Source organism: Bidens hawaiensis, unplaced genomic scaffold (genome assembly GCF_021521415.1).
Source record: "Bidens hawaiensis isolate Kalapana, Puna unplaced genomic scaffold, B.hawaiensis_p1.1 tig00002273_1, whole genome shotgun sequence".
In the NCBI taxonomy this organism is placed as follows: domain Eukaryota; kingdom Viridiplantae; phylum Streptophyta; class Magnoliopsida; order Asterales; family Asteraceae; genus Bidens; species Bidens hawaiensis.
Window position 1 is genome coordinate 137,501 of NW_027491121.1, and position 18,456 is coordinate 155,956.

At 38.5% G+C, this 18,456-nt stretch overlaps 2 protein-coding genes and 1 pseudogene across 3 annotated transcripts in view; 1 reads left to right on the forward strand and 2 right to left on the reverse strand.

The window, feature by feature from the left end:
* The window catches only part of LOC143614103 (3-ketoacyl-CoA synthase 20-like), a 1,738-nt pseudogene extending 727 nt beyond the window's left edge, over nucleotides 1-1,011 (forward strand). Inside the window, exons 1-2 of the transcript XR_013150243.1 lie at nucleotides 1-15; nucleotides 148-1,011. The exon at nucleotides 1-15 is cut by the window's left edge and continues 727 nt beyond it. The product of XR_013150243.1 is annotated as a 3-ketoacyl-CoA synthase 20-like (transcript). The remainder of the gene's footprint in view (nucleotides 16-147) is intronic.
* A 5,140-nt stretch (nucleotides 1,012-6,151) lies between these two features.
* Nucleotides 6,152-10,497, reverse strand: LOC143614110 (U-box domain-containing protein 43-like). The gene is made up of 3 exons (XM_077087637.1): nucleotides 10,301-10,497; nucleotides 8,752-9,993; nucleotides 6,152-8,078 (listed from the first exon to the last, which is right to left on the reverse strand). Exons 2-3 carry the CDS (start codon nucleotides 9,979-9,981, stop codon nucleotides 6,261-6,263), a joined length of 3,048 nt encoding a protein of 1,015 aa, XP_076943752.1. The 5' UTR covers nucleotides 9,982-9,993; nucleotides 10,301-10,497; the 3' UTR covers nucleotides 6,152-6,260.
* Nucleotides 10,498-15,155: 4,658 nt separating this feature from the next.
* Nucleotides 15,156-15,791, reverse strand: LOC143613760 (uncharacterized). The gene is made up of 2 exons (XM_077087385.1): nucleotides 15,636-15,791; nucleotides 15,156-15,554 (listed from the first exon to the last, which is right to left on the reverse strand). Exons 1-2 carry the CDS (start codon nucleotides 15,762-15,764, stop codon nucleotides 15,450-15,452), a joined length of 234 nt encoding a protein of 77 aa, XP_076943500.1. The 5' UTR covers nucleotides 15,765-15,791; the 3' UTR covers nucleotides 15,156-15,449.
* Nucleotides 15,792-18,456: the final 2,665 nt, after the last annotated feature.

An 18,456-nucleotide genomic window follows, 5' to 3' on the forward strand; every position in this document is an offset into this window, starting at 1 on the left:
AAACAACTTCTCCAGGTAATTACTGTTTTTTCTGTTTAACGAGCCGATCTTTAGTTGATCATGACGCTTGAGCCCTGGCTCGTTTACGCCCTTACGAATTCAAGTAAATCATGTGTTTAACAATGTTAATAGTGATATGTAATACAGGTGAATAAGGATTCATATGCATTGGTTGTTAGCATGGAAAACATAACATTAAACTGGTACTTTGGGAACAATCGATCGATGCTCTTGACAAACTGTTTGTTTCGAATGGGAGGAGCTGCGGTCCTGTTGTCGAACCGGGCCTCTGACCGTCGTCGTTCAAAATACCAACTTATTCACACGGTTCGGACACATAAAGGTGCGGACGACACGTGTTACAACTGCGTGTTCCAAGAAGAAGACGAAAATAAGTACATAGGTGTTTCGCTTTCGAAAGATTTAATGGTGGTCGCGGGTGACGCCCTGAAGACGAATATCACCACCCTCGGCCCGTTAGTGCTTCCCATGTCGGAACAGCTATTGTTTTTCGCAACATTATTTGCCCGAAAAGTGTTTCAGACGAAAATCAAACCATACATCCCGGATTTCAAACTAGCATTCGAGCACTTTTGTATTCACGCTGGAGGACGAGCGGTTCATGATGAGCTCCAAAAGAATCTTGAATTATCAGACTGGCATATGGAACCGTCGAGAATGACACTAAATAGGTTTGGGAATACTTCGAGCAGCTCGCTGTGGTACGAATTGGCATATTCGGAAGCTAAGGGTAGGATCCGGAAGGGTGATCGGTCATGGCAGATTGCTTTTGGGTCGGGTTTCAAGTGTAATAGTGCGGTGTGGAAGGTGTTAAGGACGATTGATCCGGCTAAGGAGAAGAACCCGTGGACGGATGAGATTGATGATTTCCCGGTTCATGTCCCTAAGGATGAGAATATTGGTTCATAAAAGTGTTCAGTTTTAAAATTTGTTTACAATTTTATGTATTTGATAGGCAAAACATACATATTGTTGTTTTGTTATTGTAGAAAGTTGAAGAGACAATTTTCATTTGACTTTCAACTATGTTATATTGGATTTTATACTTTGGTGTTCAAAATCAGATTTTGTTCAAACTTTAAATTTAATGTTTTCGTAATCAGACTTGTATCTTGCCAAATGTGGACGGCTCACCTGACTTGATGCTGTGATTTATGTGACTTATTAGTTATTACAATTAATGTGAAAGCTATGCGAAATTCTCGGACACGGCATGAAAATAATTAGGTTGTTTTGTAAGCTAGCATAACTCGTTTAATTAAACAAGTAAATCCAGACACCACATGTTTAATAAATTGGTCAACTTGAACACATAAATGCGTTTACTAACTTTTTACGCTCTATAGTCTATAGGGATTGAACCCTTGACCTTCTTTTCTACAGCTAACCACCTTACTACCTAACCAAAGTGGGAATAGCTGCGCTTGCTAAATATGATAATGTTAACCAATTTAATGGTTTATAAAGTATGCTTATAACTATATTTTAGAAACGCTTAACATCCATTATGCTAATTGTCAAATGACCAATATGCTCTTACCTGATTAAAAATTTTATAAGTAAAAACAAAAATAACCCCAATATATGTAATAAAGAAACTTTGAATTAAATAAAAATCAATAAACACAAAATATGAATATAATTTTTTTTATTAGAAATATATTGAATGAGTCCGTTCTATGCAGTGTCTTTTTTCTTTGTATTTGAAAAGTTATTTTGTAATGATTCATCTCCTAAATATAACTTGCTCAAAATTTTATTTGAAAATAAGAAACACTAGCTTGTTGTAAAAAGATAACATTAGCATTATACTTGCATGTTGAGAACATGAATTACTTGTGATATAACCATTTTGCGCAATACCCGAATGGTTTGTTGTGAAATCTTGTCTTATATCTCACATTTAATTAATTAATACCCGTTCAAAACAAAAATACTATATTTGAATTCTTTCTCTTCTCGACGACAAATTTTAACTTTGTGTGTTTTGTTTATAACTTCAATATAGTATTAATAAAACAAAACCAAAGATGGGATGTTGGAAATTGTGTCGTGCAGTGGGATATATAAATTGCATCAGAGAAGTAAAGAGAGGGTAGTTGAACCAAGTAATGAGAAATTGAAGACTCACATTTTATCATATACATACATATTTTATCATAGACCAACTTGTGAACATTAATATACATGACTCTAGGATGAGACTAACTAGCTACCGACCATTCCCTTGATTAAGACTGGAACCTATATAATCAAAAGTGGGGTATGGGTTCTAGTTTAAGCTGTCAAACAAATAACCACTAGTAGGGATATAGATGCAGTAAGGGAATATCAACCGCTAGCCAGCTAGGGAGGGGCCTCCTTGACGGTTTATTGGTTAACAAACATTAATATATATCTTTGTCTGGGTTATAGCCTGTTGACCCGAAAGAGGATCGGGTGGATCCGCTTAGCCTGACAGCTAGCAGTAGCAGGCTAGGTTAGCATCCGAGGAAGGCAAAGATTTCATGAATTTAAGTGAGGTTTAGTACAAATGGATTTAAACATGTTGTGAAGTACGCATAATGGTGCGAAGCAGTGGAGTGATAAATACGCTACACTTTTTAAATAGCAAAACTATATTTATTCTAGAGTAAATATTGTATTTATTCGTGTATGTTGTGCTTTACTGTATACACACGTTGCATTGTTCCAAATATATGTGTAATTATACAAAACTTTCTCCGTTTCACACCAAAAAAATAAAATAAAAAATTTCACGAACCATTCTCAACATAACGATACTATACTCATTTTAGAGAATTAAACGCTCAAAACTGAAATTGTCAAAAAATCTTAATAATTGATTGCCTTGCCCCAGAGTCCATATCCACTTAGCACATCATATGATAGTTGATTGCCGCACGCATAAACACACACACTCGTGTATGCATATGTATTGACATATAGCGAGATCTACATATCATATAGTCTAGTACATACTATTGGGTTGGTCGAAAGTAGAGGTGGGCAAAATACTCGGTTCAGGACCCGACCTGGAACCGGTTCCTAATCGCAGAAAAATAGTACCTGGAATTGGACCCGCCGAAACCGATTTCACATTTACCTGGTCAAAACCAAAGACGGCCCGGCCCGAAATCCGATAAAAACCCGGAAAAACTAGTCGACTACCCGACCATATCCGGAACCAATTCCTACCCGACCCGGTTCTTAACTTTTGTTGACCATACCCATAACCGGTTTCTGAAAATACCCGATTTTTGCACCTCAATCTAGTCTAAAGCGCGGTGTTTATTAGTCTTGATGGGCCCCTAACACCGAGTTGGGCAGATCACGAGTTATAGTCCATTTGGGCTTTATCTTATTGGGCCTCAATAGGTTAGTTGGGCCAGGATGATATGAAGCCAATCAAAGTACAAGATTTTTTATAAATTCTACATAAAAACATGCTAGTACATGAGATAATTTATTACCAGATCATAAATAATTTTATAAAATTATCAACTTGTAAAATGAAATAAGAAAACTACGGACCTTTTCATCATTTTCAAATCTCTTAATACATTTCTTCAGAGTTTAAATTTTCAACTTCCTTTTGATTCATGATATCGTCATGTGCTACCTGTGTAACATAGAACATCAAAATGTTGCCCTTGCAGACAATATAAATATTCTAAAAATAAGAACCAATTAGAGTGTAATTTTTAAAAAAGACTTACATTGTTAGTGGCTGCTCGAAACTCGATGCCTCGAATATATATACAATCACTTTTGCACTAGTATCTTGAAAAACCGTCTAAAAGAACCTCAAAATCAATATCTACCTCGTGAGGCAAGAATTGACATAACTCGACAATCATCAACTCGTCATCTCTCCATGTTGCAAAATGTGAATGTAAAGTTTCTTAAGGTTCACATATATAGGTATACTTAAATTTTTTCTTGGATCACAAAATTGAAGACTAAACAGCGGCGAAGGACCTGCCCCCTGTTTTTTTGCGCAACAACGTAAATTTACTTGTTTTTCGTCCGAAATTTTTTATATTTAGTATAAATTTACCCCTTTTGTACCGAAAAATAGAGCCCCCCCCCCCCCCCGGCCCTCACGTCCAAGCTTCGCCACTGAGACCAAATGTGCCCCGTAAATGACACATGGCGACAAAAATTGGGTGTACGTCCATCTAAATATTGATCTTTAAGTTTGAAATATCCACCATCTTTGCTACTGTCAGAAACCAGTATGTGGCATACTATTCTATTTTTTCTTTCAGTCTTCTCTAACCAAATAAAAATTAAAGTGTCAGTAAATTACATTTTTGTCCCTATGGTTTGTCAGATGTAACGATTTGGTTCCTCGGTAATTACACTGTTAGGTGTGCATTTTTGGGTTATTTGTGGTTTTGGTACCTCATGTAGATGCCGTTAAAGGACATCACATCAATTACGGATTTTGTCAAATATTTTTACGGGTGCCGTCCCTTATGCCGCTATTTTCTTAAACTTATAGTCTCACCCAGGTAATATGACCAAACTACCCTTGATCCATTTTCATGTTTTATATATTTAACCAATGCTTAAAAACTATGAAATGAATAAACAAAGTGCCAAGAGTAGTTAGGTCATTTTACTTGGATGAGAGACCATAACCATAAGTGTAAGCAGAAAGGAAAAAAATTTGTAAAATGTTTCAAGGAGAGATGAAATGCATAATTCCGACCAAACAACAAGGACACCGAATAATTTACTCGTTAAATATTAAATAGTGATATATACACCTTATTATGATGTGTGCTCATGTGCACATATGCTGCTCACCCATAAAACTTACCTTGATTAATGAATATATCTCTGCTTATGTGATCCACGATTCTCATAAGGAAACACTGTTGCTGATGTCATTTTATTTGTTTTCCCATTATCGCTTGGTAACCACTGCACCAAAAAAACAAAATATATCAAGTTAAGCGTAAATTCTATGCATGTTTGTTTTTGACATCACTTTTAGGACGCCCTATGTATTAAGCCATAAACATAGGTGTTGAATGAACATACATGAACTATCACTTTCTTCCAAGTGTGTATATTATTTACTTCTATAGCGGATCTCTATAATCGGTCTGACTAAATAGTAACTGGATTTTTATAAGTTCTGAATAATGTATGAAAGGCAGGATACATAAGAGATAGACTGGAAAATTATGTAATAACCACTATCTCCTTTTGAAGGAAGATTCCATCAGAGAGCTTCTTGTAGAGATCCTTGTTCTTTACAGTACGCATTTCTGACAAATCGCATTATTTCTTTGTAGTTTCTAGGTAGCTTGGGCTCCCATATTTCAGAATCTTCCTGTTATTAACTAAACAGTTATAGAAACATCCAGCAGATTAAAAGTATGTTAACATTAATATAATTAGTATGAAAGCTTACTTGAAATTCCAATGCTTTCTTAAGTTGTATCACCACCTCTTGCTTCTGGCCGTTTTTCAAGTAAGCATTGAGAGGAAATATCTGCATTCTGCAAATGCAGTTAATGATTGTGGCACGGTTTGTTTCTTTATACCCTCAAACACCAAATCATCAAGTTTTCCTTGTGCAACATAGTGCTTAACCAAAAGGCCAACAGATTGACGTTTATCCTCTACGGCTCTACCCATGCCAATCTTCCACACATAATCTTAAATAAAACAACACCAAATAATACATGTCTGATTTTTCAGATAAGAATCTATATTTATACTCAGGGTCAAGGTAAGCATCATCACTGACATGCTCTTGATGTAATGAATCAAATGACCACTCCAAATTAGAAAATTTTGGCTTCCAATAATCATTTAGCGAGATGGTTCAGTTTTTGATGTCATTTTGATTAGTGGGTGTATGAGTTAGTCGGTCTAAGAAGATATAAAAAAAAATCTAATTGTCATAAGGGCTCTAGAAAATTTGTGTTTGATATTAACTTAAAAGTTTAAAGGCATGGTTCAGTTGTTAAAGTATGTGCAGAGATTTTCAATCCTGTATAAAGGTTTTTAAATTAGAAAAAATATATCTAAGATAAGAGCTCTAATATGACTTGTAAAAAAGAAATCAAAGGTATATATATATATATATATATATATCATTTGTCATCAATATATATTTGTGTTCTACACTTCTACTTCACACCTTTAAGTAAATACTATCATATAAATCCAAATAGAAATATATAATCCAATACCAACTAAATGAGAATAATCAATTTTCAGCCGCTAACTCCAGTAACAAACGAACTTGATGAACGCGAATGACGCTCGATAAGCAACAACACTTTAGCAGCCTTCCTATGAAGATGACCCTCTTCATGAATGCTCCGGCCCGTTAACCTCACAAGACCCATCCTAGCCGTTGACCCGTACCAGTCAACCATCTCGGTCAAAGTAAACACCTTCTCCAACACCTCTAAAGCCTCCACCTTTAACGACTCCGAACCCCAATTCAAAACTTCCAAAATGGGGACCACGGCCCCACTCTCGTGCAAAACGTGGGCCCCTCTTCGCGGGGAATCCTTTTCCACTAAAGTAGAAAGCGTTTGAATGGCTTCATAAGCCGTCGCGTGGACTTCCCCGTGTAAAAGTTTGACCAGCTCGGGTAACGCTTTCGCCTCCAAAAAGCAAAACGTACCCTTCACGCTACATATACCACCATGAGCTGGACATATGTTGACCCGGGCTCGACCGAAACACGAGCACCATTGACCCGTTGATGATGTCATCGTGAGCTCCGAGCTACGCATGGATAGATCACCTATTAAAGCTGCGGCGCGTGCCTTGGTGGTAACCGACCCGTTTTTCAGAAACTCCACGAGTAAACTATACGCACCGAGCTCAACCACTATTTTCTGAGCCTCGATGTTGGTCGGATCCGTGAACCGAAATAGTGCACTCAACGCGTTTTCTTTAGCTTCTGTGTTACCCGATTCGAGTATCTCGATAATCGCTTTTAGTCCTTCTAATTCGATTAACTTACTCGTGAGTATAACTTCCGATTTTGGTAGGTTTGCTAATAACCCAACTGCAGCTTTTTGTACATCACTTTTGTTCGTGTTTTCTAAAAGCCCGATAAACGCCTCTAATCGTCTCGGCTTTAAAAGAAACTCTGCCACGCCTAGCGGCTCGTGGTTGGAGAACAAAAACAAAAGGTTGATGGCAGCTTCACGCATTTCACTATCGGCGTGATCAAGAAGATTTAAAACGAGAGAAATCCCACCAGCAGTAAGAACCGCGGTCTTCACGAGAACGGATTCAGATTCAAGAATCTTGAAAAGTGAACGTAAAACAGGTCTCAAAACGGTGTATGGTAAACGGGTATTTTGTAAAAATGCTAATAAATTTTCAACTAAAGACTCGAGATTGAGTTGGGCTTCGTTCGCATCGACAAGAAACTTGACCCCGTCCCCGTTTGAAGAAAGTTTTTCAAGAATTTCTGAACATTTGGCAAGAATGATGACCGGGAACGGTGTGGAACACATCATGTCAACTATTAACGGGACGCCACCAGAAGCTGAGTAAACGTGTTTGTTTTCTGAAACGGTTAGAAGCTTAACGAGCATGGATAATGACAACTCTTTTGCTTCCAAGTCAGCAGATGCCAATTCAAATAAAGGTGGGATTAAACCGAGCTCACATAGGATCTTTGTGTTATGTTCTTCAAATTCCAAATTAACAATCTTTCTTAGAATCACCATTTTTGTTGACCTTTGACCTTGAACGATACGATCAACTAGAGGTTTGTACCATTCTTCTTTGGCGGAAATAATAATATTTTCTTCATCAATATCTACCAGTTTTTGCATTATTTGATGCGCTTTTTCGGCAAATTCCACCTCGGTCCCCTTTAAAATTGTTACAAGAAAGGAAACTGGATTGCATTGTTGAGAGAGTTCTCGGGTGTAATCCATACTTTGACTCGATTCATCAATCACTATTTCATATATTAACTCTAATGCAGCTTTAGATGGATTTGAGTCATACACTAAGCATGGAACTATGTGACAAAAGCCCTTATTCTCAACCAAGAGATCCTGTTAATTACAAAAAGGTAAACAAAACATATATTAGAGCAAGAACATTTCAAAATAGAGAAATTTGCATTAAAAGGTAACTAGCTTTGCTTAAATTCTATTTCAGGCATTCAACTTTTTTAAAATGAAGGGGAAAATCATCAAAATAACCATTTTGACCTATCAGTTTAACAAAATAGCCTTGGTTTTTTCATTTACAAGAATATCATTTGATTTTCTTGTTTTTAGTTAAGAAAGTGTTTCAGCCAACCAGAAGCTACTACATGGCACATCCTTTGGCGCCAAGAAGAATATCATTTGACGTTTCTTATTTCTAGTTGTTTCAACCGACCAGAAGTTTCCACACGGCGCAACAAATTTCCATCTGCCGCTGGAGAGTGGATCTGTTACACTAGATGAAAATCTTTTGTAGCATTGAAATTTGTTGCGCCAAGGGACATTTGTCAAAACTTTAGTTGACTAGAAAATTTTCAAAGTGGCTATTTTGTGAAATTCACATTGGTTAAGATGGTCACTTGGTGATTTTCCCAATAAAGAAAGACCAACATAGTCAAAGTTCTGCTATATCTTCAATTTGACCATGTAAAAATAGTCAATAAGTCCAAAAAAATTGGAACTTTGATGGATATTTTGCAGCAATTAGACCTTAAAATAAAAAAGAATATTATATAACCTTGTTTCTGGCATGTCCTTCAACTGCATATTTTAACGTAATCAACACTTCGGTCTTAACTTGCTGGTGATGCAAGTTTGGGAGGATATTAATGAGCAACTCAGTGAGTCCACCAATCGAAACCCAATCTTTATTAATCGAATTCTCTTTTATAATATCCCGAATTTGATAAACCGCATCTATAATGCTCGAACTATTTTCTGACATCAATTTTGTCTTACAAGATCTAATTCTCATGCAATAATTGAGCTCTTTCCATTCTTGTATTGACTGTCTCAACTGGATATTCGACCTAAAAGACAAATCTTCAAGCGGCTCACCAGTTATGGGATCGGTTGTTTCACCAGAACCGAACCATGTTTCAATAGCAACTCGTGAATATGCAGTACCGTTAGAGAGACTAACCGGATCATCCATAACGGTTTTAGTGATTCCACAAATGAATGCCTTAAAAGGTGGAATAGATTCTGATTTTGGATCATGACCTTCGATTACACGTAACCGTTGCATGTATTGATCCTTAACGTGCTCAAAATCCCGAGCAGCATCAGCTCGCGATAACAGCTCGATAATTTGCTCCAAAAAGTAAACCTCGGCTCTTTCTTTTCGATTTTCAGCTTCTAATTTCTCTCTCTTGAAGCTGTCTAGTTCTTTGCGAATCTCAGACGGTTCAACCGTCACGCCCACGGCTCGAGCTATGTCCACAATAATATCATTTGCAAAACCGTTGTCGAGTTTTTGACTAGCGAGACCCTGGTCTAACTTGTCCAAGATTTGAATCTGGGACTGACACGTGGCGAATTCGGCTCGTTGCATCTCGCTTTGCAACCGTGTCACTTCATCAGATATCCCAGATAAGATCTCGGAGTTTGCAAGGCATAAATTATTTAACGATTTCCCGATGTCTCGCGTTACATCTTGTATCTCTTTAACAATGTGCCTGCATTTGATTAGCAAGTAGAACCGGCCTCGGTTTTTGTATTTTTCAGCAAGGGAGTTGGCTTTTTTGACATCGGTTTCGAGGTTCTCCAGGGCTTTTGTTGTGATTGGTGACTCGTTTAAGTTTCCTAGCTCGAGTTCTTTTAACACACCCACGATGTCGAAAAGGTAAGCCGAAAGGGTCCTGAAACTTTCCTTTTCAATAACTATATCTTTGGCTGCCTGAGCTGTTTTGATGACCTGGCTTATCGCCACAGCTAATATCGTACCGATTGGTAGTATATCCGCCATCACAGCTATTAGCTAATAAAAAACAATTAAAAGAAAAAAGAGCTTCAAATTATAAATTGAATGAGCATAAAGTGTTAAACCCTTATAATAACTAATTTGCAAGAACTTTATAAGGACATGAAGTGAGCAAATGATCAAACACTTGGTGGGCATGTTAGTAAACACTTAACAGTTTCAAACTTTCATCATAAAAAACAAGTAGAATATGACATGATAGCATGTTAATCCAAAAGTTAAACCAAGTAAGCAAATGATCGAACACTTGGTGGGCATGTTAAGAAATTTAAAATCACAGAGATGGGTTTTGAAAGATTATTACCGGTAAAGAGGTGAAAATGTGTGTTGATTACAGAAAGGGGGTTAACATTATTATTAATATGAATATGATGATTGAAGAAAGAAGGAAAACCGAGTCTACTTCCCAAGTCAATAGCTGTCGGTGAAAATTTCATGGTGGTTGATGGAGCCAAAATTACGACTCTTCTTCCCACGAAATTTCTCATGACCTTGACAAATGACAACGATTAATGATCCTTAATATATTATTTTCTGTTTAAACACCACTTTCATTAAAAACAAACAAATTCAATCCCCTCCTACCGAGAAGCTAGCAATGGTATGACACGCCGACTAGACCCATCAATTTTCAAATACCTAGCTCAACTTTTTATTTAAAAAAGAAAAAACTTAACACCTTTATCTCGTCAATGAAGATTTCTATCTTCATTGGTTCATTTTCGAGTATAAGTTTGTTCAGAGTTCTCTAAATGCCTCTTATGTTCACTTTCCAGACATTTAAAGTTTTAAATAGATTAAAATAAAAACCTTTATAATTTATATAGTATACTTAATCTTACCCGCAGATATAGAAAGATAAAATCATGAAAATAACTATATAATATAATGTAGATATATTCATTCCACAATTTCTATGTTAAGCAAGCACAAAGTATTACTTTAAATTTGATTGTCATACAAAGTTAAGTTGGTCCTTCTATGTATACATGAAATCTTTTGTGAGTGTCAAAACATGAAATGAATCTAACCTGATCCATGACGATGTTTCCACGGATTTCGAGATGAACGAGCCACGTCCTGATCTTCTTCTCCGGTTGCTTGAGATCTGCGATGGCCTTTCGGGGGTGTGGAGGTGACTGCTAAGAAATCTTGATGATCTCTTGTTTACAGACACAAAAAATGGTTATGGTGGTGGCTCTTATTGAGCATGATCCTTTAATAAAGAGGTGGAGACCTCCTTATATAGAGAGCCTCATGGCCACCATCATGGTACCCTAATGGGCCTAGCCCAGTTAGGGTTACCTCCACAAAACCCCCTCAGCCCAATAACATTGTATTAGTCCATATAATAAAATAAGCCAACCATAATAAGTTTAGAGTCGTAAAACCGGGTTTAGTACCATACCCCTACAAGCCCCCCAAGTCCAGTGGTGCTCCTAGGCGTGCAAGCGTTTAGGTGGAGCGCTGGACTTTATAAGGTGTGTTAGGACATTAGACGGTTTTTTCCCTTTTCTTCGGCCTTGTCTTTATTGTCTTTTGAGTTTTGGGAGGTTCTCCATGATGGTGACATGTTGTGATCCTTATGATAATGATGGTGCAGAGCTATAATGTGATGATAATGACTGGCCCACAAGGGCCTCTTCTGCGCAGGATGACTATCCCGGCTTATCTTCAAAATAATAATGGAGGCACAAACGGCCAGATAATAATAATAATGTCATAGGTGCTTGTGCGACTCGTAGCTGAACTTGAGGGATTTGTAACCACGCATGTGCTATTGTTAGCGGTGATCGGTGTTCGCCTAACGGAGTGTTGTTCTGCGGTGCGCGCATGCATGGAGGCAGAGTGATGATCCAAGGTCGTGTATGCATGGCGGCGGAGTGGTGATCCGCGGGCGCGCATGCATAGCGGCTGAAAGTTGAGCGCGCATGCATTGCGAATGATTGAGCGCGCATGCATAGCGGCTGAAAGTTGAGCGCGCATGCATTGCGAAGGATTGAGCGCGCATGCATGGCGGGAGTTGAGCGCGCATGCATGGCGGGAGTTGAGCGCGCATGCATGGCGAAGGATTGATCTGCGACTGCGGTGGCAGAATGTTGATCCGCGGTGGCGCGAATGCGACGTGGCTATAGTGGCGTTGTTGCGCTACAATGGCGCTGTTGGTATGCTGGTTTGTATGTGATCCGCGGTTGCGTGTGTTACTCCGCCGTGCATGCTTTTGTCTGCCTACCCGCATGGGAAAGCGGTTGACACGCCGTGAACGGATTACAGATAAACATGGTGATCTTCATAACGACGCAGTGTTGTTAAGCGACGGCGCCCACGCATGTGACGCAGTGTTCTTTTGTGACGTGATTGCGTAGCGGTGATCCGCAAGCATGATGGCGGTGTGTTGTTTAGCGATGCGCATGCGCGGTGGCGATCAACTGTTGAGGTGGTGTGGTATTTATAGTATTAGGATTTCCAATGATTGGGCTCAGACCCAATCATGGCCTTTTTGGCCTCCTCCTATTGTTTCGCGCCACGTGTACTTAGGACACCTGGTGCTTTTTCATTGATTATTCTCTGACCAAGGTATTTCACCTGACCCATGTGTTATCACGTGGTGGCACATGGGCTTTGCTGAGTTGTCCACCCTTCATTGGCAGCTGTCAACACCAGCAAATTCTTTATTCCTTAAAAGATACCTTCTGGAAGGTTGTCTGATGAGTGGAGAGTGACTCATTTGTTGATTTGGATTAGACTATTGTCTCGTCTGATGAGTACAATCATGGTTGTCCTTATCTTGATTTGGATTAGACTATTCTCATTTGTTGTGTCGCTTACGCGCGGCCTGCGCAAGGTCTTCTTTATTCTCACGCGCAGATGTGATATGCGTGAGCATATGCGATGCGCCATGCGCAGATGTGATATGCGCGAGCATACGTGATGCGTGAGCATATGCAATATGCGTGAGCATATGTGATGCGTGAGCATATGTGATGCGGTGGCGCATGCATATGCTCACGCATGCGTGATGGCTCGCGCATGTATGTTTTACTTCGTTTTATTTTTAGTTTGATGTCAATATAATGTTATCATATTGCTCAAATTAATAAAGGGAAGTGTGAAACATGTATGCAAAAATCAAAATCAGGCTCGCACATGCATGGCGGCGGAGTCGTGACTCGCGGGCGAACCGCGGTGGCGCATAACTTGGCAGTGCGCATGCACGGCGGCGGGGCGGTGACTCGCGGGCGCGCATGCATGGCGGAGAGTTGCGTGCGCATGCATGGAGGCGAGTTGCGCACATGCATGGTGTTGGAGTCTTCTACGTAAAACCAAGAGCACGGAGTCGTCTTTCGAACTCACATGGTGGTTTCCGCGGGCGCGCATGTATGGCTGCGGATTGAGAATCCGCGGGCGCGCGTGCATGGCGGCGGAATGGTGACCCGCTGGCGAACATGCATGGTGACAGTCTTTTGAGCAAAACCCACATGGTGGTTTCCGCGGTGGTTTTCGCGGGCGCTCACGCATGTCGGCGGAATGGTGACCCACTGGTGAGCATGCATGGTGGCAGTCTTCTGCACAAAACCCACATGGTGGCAGTCTTTTGCGCAAAACCCACATGGTGGTTTCCGCGGTGGCGGAATTTTTCCGAGACTGTTAACTTTAGTTGCTCTAGTGGTGATGGAGGAGCACCGATGTACACAGCCTGTTATTCTTTTGTGCATTCCTTTTTGCTCCCAATTTTCTGCTTTGTGGCCATAGATCTAGGACTTATTCCAGCATTGAACACTGAAAAATCAGATATGGATCCGGCACCCATTGTGTGTGAACGCAGATCTGCGTCACTCCAGAAACACAGATCTGGAATCATCTTTTAGATCTATGGATCTTTTTGAGCTTTAATAGAACAAATCTTGAAGCATCTTTTCTGTAAACTTCCAGATCTGGATTTTTCTTGGGAGAAAATGGATGAACAGATCTGAATAATGGATGAACCGATCCGAGAACCGAGACGAAAATCGAAGGGTAGCTCGTTACCGTCCTACGGATGGCGCCAATGTCAAAACATGAAATGAATCTAACCTGATCCATGACGATGTTTCCACGGATTTCGAGATGAACGAGCCACGTCTTGATCTTCTTCTCCGGTTGCTTGAGATCTGCGATGGCCTTTCGGGGGTGTGGAGGTGACTGCTAAGAAATCTTGAGGATCTCTTGTTTACAGACACAAAAAATGGTTATGGTGGTGGCTCTTATTGAGCATGACCCTTTAATAAGGAGGTGGAGACCTCCTTATATAGAGAGCCTCATGGCCACCATCATGGTACCCTAATGGGCCTAGCCCAGTTAGGGTTACCTCCACAAAACCCCCTCAGCCCAATAACATTGTATTAGTCCATATAATAAAATAAGCCAAACATAATAAGTTTAGGGTCGTAAAACCAGGTTTAGTACCATACCTCTACAGTGAGCATATAGTATTTCACTTGTGTGTCTATTTACTATATGCCCTTTTATTTGTTGCTAATATAATCCTCTCATAGCTTAACTATATGTTGATCGATGGTATACCACAATTATTATTATTATTAGTACTCTTCTATGTTGTAGGTTTATGATTCCCCTAGTCACATTTTACACGCAAGAGGGTATTTTAAAGCCGGGAGAGTCTCCGCAATAGCAACTTCTTATCCTTTATAAGTTTATAATACAGATTTTCCATTCTCTCACCCTCCCCAACTCTATTAGTAGCTTTTGCCACAACTAAAATCCACACCAAAACTCAAAAATAAACCTAACATCACATAGTTGTCTTTTAGATGGGGCGTCACACCAAGCCAGTAGAAAACAAAAGCGAAAACAAACCAAGAGATATCTTAGAAACGACATCAAGCATCTTAAAATGTCACAACTACTTGTAAATTAGGATTATCCAAGGACCAAACCAAACATAGCCAACTCGGTCTAGTCTTCAGTCTTCACACCCACGTTTTCAAACGCTTCACTCGTAGGACTGGTTCACCGTTCATTCAGAGGGCCCAATTCACCCCCCGACCTGGACGAGACATTAACCAAATCCGTTGAAATCCATCAAATCTACACAATATACTTTCATTGAAGTTTTCACTTTTCATACGTATATACATATACAATTGAATGGATTTTGTGCTTCCACGGTTCCACTCATCTTGTCTTATGTGCCAGCAACCGGACCACATGATAACTTTTGACTTATAAATCTACCCATAAAAGCTCGGCCCGAAAACAGTTCATCACATATTATGTCGATGCCATAAATGTCAATTACAGGTTTACAACCACATTCTTTAAGATAACAGAATAACATTACATGTAAGTAACTTGATACATTTTTATTGAAATTTGACAGCGCATAACATGAAGTAAAAACGCACGTTCATGATGGAACATATAGATAATGCAAACGATATAAACTTTACCGCTCATGATTGTGTGCCTCGTTTGCGGGCTAGTTCACGGGCCATTTCTCTTAGTTCCTCTGGTGATTGCGGTCTCGGTCCCTCGGGAGGGTACACAACATATTGTCGCTTCATACCAGATACAAATGACTCATAACACTGATACAAAGATTAAAATGCTGAAATGTAACAATAATAATATATACTTACCCCGCCCATGAATTTGTGAAGATTCTTAGTATCATTGGCGAAGAAATACATAAGCCCGATTGGAACCGTAACGTAGACGGCGAACTTTACAAACTCCAAAACGCCTTTAGATGTACCCAAGGATGTCATCGTCAACGTCTTCGAAAACTGGAATCAAATTCATTCAACTTATATCGAGTTCGTTCTTTTAACACTCGATCAAAATCCTAACAGTGCAATGCATGCAAAACTCCTAAAATGGGTCAAAACGGGCCGTTTTAGAAAATATCAGTCCGGGTCAATGGGTTCGGGTGGAAACGGATATCAAGGACTAGAAATAATATTTGCAGTTTTTGAACGACAATAAGTGTAGTAACTATATCTAATAACCGACACACATGATGTATGTGTCAGATTCAAAGCAAATCAAGTGCATACACAGAGGTAGATTGATCTTGATGACAAGTATGAATGTATGATAATTTAAACTTGACATAAAATAATAAAGTGATATCAGTTGCTAAAAATTAAGAACATAATTAACCCATTTAACAATTAAAATTAATCTGAGTGATGGGTTTTCACTTAAAGATTCCCGATGCCAAGTTTCTAAAAATCTTTCTTCAGTTTTAATTGAAGAAAACAATAGGTTTTTCATCTGGTATAATAATCTTATCTCAAAATTAAGAGGTGCTACTGTAATGACTTAAGAACTGTAACTAGGGGAATAATAATATTAAAGAAATTAGTAACCTGATTCACGACGGATTGCCGGTGATTCAAATGGTAGGTCTCGTCAGCGACAATCTGAGAACTGTTCTTACCTCATTTTAGTTCTACCCGGCCCATCTTGTTTATCGGGTCAGCCCAAAGTTTATATCAAAAGTCCACTTCAACCTGAATCTAAAGTGTGTGGATCTGAATTGCCAGGCTCAGGCCCAGTACAAGATGCATGAGTATCTCATCTGAATTGCCAATCCGGGTTTCTAAAACGTTGGGTGAGCAATGTGTCAAGCCTGGCCCGGTGGGTGACTGGAACCGGATTGGCTGATAATACTACTGACGACTAAGAGGTGTCGGTCCAGGTTTCTTTTTCAGACTGGTTTGGTTTGGTTGGGTTGGGTTCGCAACTAGGTTCAGATAGGACCGAATATTGGATTCTGTTGGGCTAGTAATGTAGGCTGAAACATAATTTATTGGGCCAGTATTAACCCCGGCTGAAGTGAAACAAAAAGTAGTATGGATTATGGAATAGGATAATTTGTAATATCACAACTTGTGGTTCACTACTACTCACTTGAGATTTTTTTTACCAACTAAATTCTATAATGTCCTCCTTAAAAGTCGTTAATCAGGTCACTTTTTGATCATTACTCGACGTGATTTTTAACTAATCGAATTTTGTCACGTGTCCAAAAAACACCGTTTGAAGCCAAAAAGATCTATCGGAAGCCAAAATTAATCACGCCGAGCGCCTAAATAATCCAGTCGGCTCTGACATTTTTATTTTTAAAATCTAGCCGCCCAACGATTTTATAACTTGTATTTAAATATGGTTGGTTAAAAACATATAAAGTAATAATTAGAAAGGGATCTGGTAAACAAGTTTTATGGTGTATATTTTTTAGAATAGGTTAATAGGCAGTTTAAATGGACATTTTGGTCATTGTCTCTTTTAAAAGACTATTTAACAAAATGGGCATTTTCAAAACTAATTACAAAAGTAAGTAGAAATTTTTTTTGTTATCTTTTATTTAAAAATATCGGATTGTAATAATGAAAAGTATAACTTATTGGCCTGTAATAATTCACGCTAACAATTTAGTTGTTGATGGTTCCAACTTTCATTTTCCATGTTTTTCCATACAAAGACAATCATAGTAACATAATTATCATAAATTTAGAATTGATTTACCTTTGTTATATTCAGGTTTTGGATTTGTTTTTCCTGGACGTAATGACTTTCAAAGTCTATTAAGCGTTTTATTAAATATCCAATGTTCTATTAAGATCGCACTAGGAGGGTCAAATGTATTAGTCTCAACTCTCAACCTTTATGTCACAACTCAAGAAGATTTTTTTATTAAATATCATCAAAGTCTTTGGTAGAATACAACTTTTAAATAACAAGAAAAATGTTTAATTAATTAAGAAAAGCAGTTCCAGATTATAAATAAAATAATAATAAAGGTAAATGAAAAGTTACAAAAATAAAAAATAATTAAGAAAAGCAGTTCCAGATTATAAATAAAATAATAATAAAGGTAAATGATAAGTTACAAAAATAAAAAATAATTATAGCCGTACAACATGTATAGTTTTGAATTTCAATGGTGTGGTTATGATTTGTTGTGATGTTATATTGTCCGTCCAAGTCTATTCTCTTTGATAATTTCAACATAAAGAAAGAGCTGTATGATTTTATTATCAAAAATCGCCATCAAAGTAGATGGGTCACCAAATCTATTCATACATCAGTATATCAATCTCACACATTCACACCACTAATTAATAATAAATTTACTTTTTTTTTTGTTTATGTTAATATTTAATGGTTTCAGGTATCATGTAATTAATACCCACCGTTAGTTATAATTCAGACAAATTAGAGTCACTTTTTTTATTTGTCTCGTACTGAAAAAACACTAATCGACCCCGGGCATATTACGGATAATATGGGGGTTAAATAGATGTTTCCCACGAGGGGTTAGATCCGGCAAAGATGGTTCTTCTGATAACCTGCAAAACAGACACCGTAAGCTCGTCACTGAGAAGGGGGGGGGGGGGTTCCTCCTTGTGACCACCCTCCGGCGTGAGAATCAGACTAGATTGCTCTTGAATA

Coding starts and splice junctions, on each gene's coding strand:
- LOC143614110 (XM_077087637.1), bottom strand. CDS start 9,981: ATGGCGGATATACTACCAATCGGTACGATATTAGCTGTGGCGATAAGC. Junction 8,079..8,751: donor AAGGACATGCCAGAAACAAG/GTTATATAATAT, acceptor TGTAATTAACAG/GATCTCTTGGTTGAGAATAA.
- LOC143613760 (XM_077087385.1), bottom strand. CDS start 15,764: ATGACATCCTTGGGTACATCTAAAGGCGTTTTGGAGTTTGTAAAGTTC. Junction 15,555..15,635: donor TTCACAAATTCATGGGCGGG/GTAAGTATATAT, acceptor TCTGGTATGAAG/CGACAATATGTTGTGTACCC.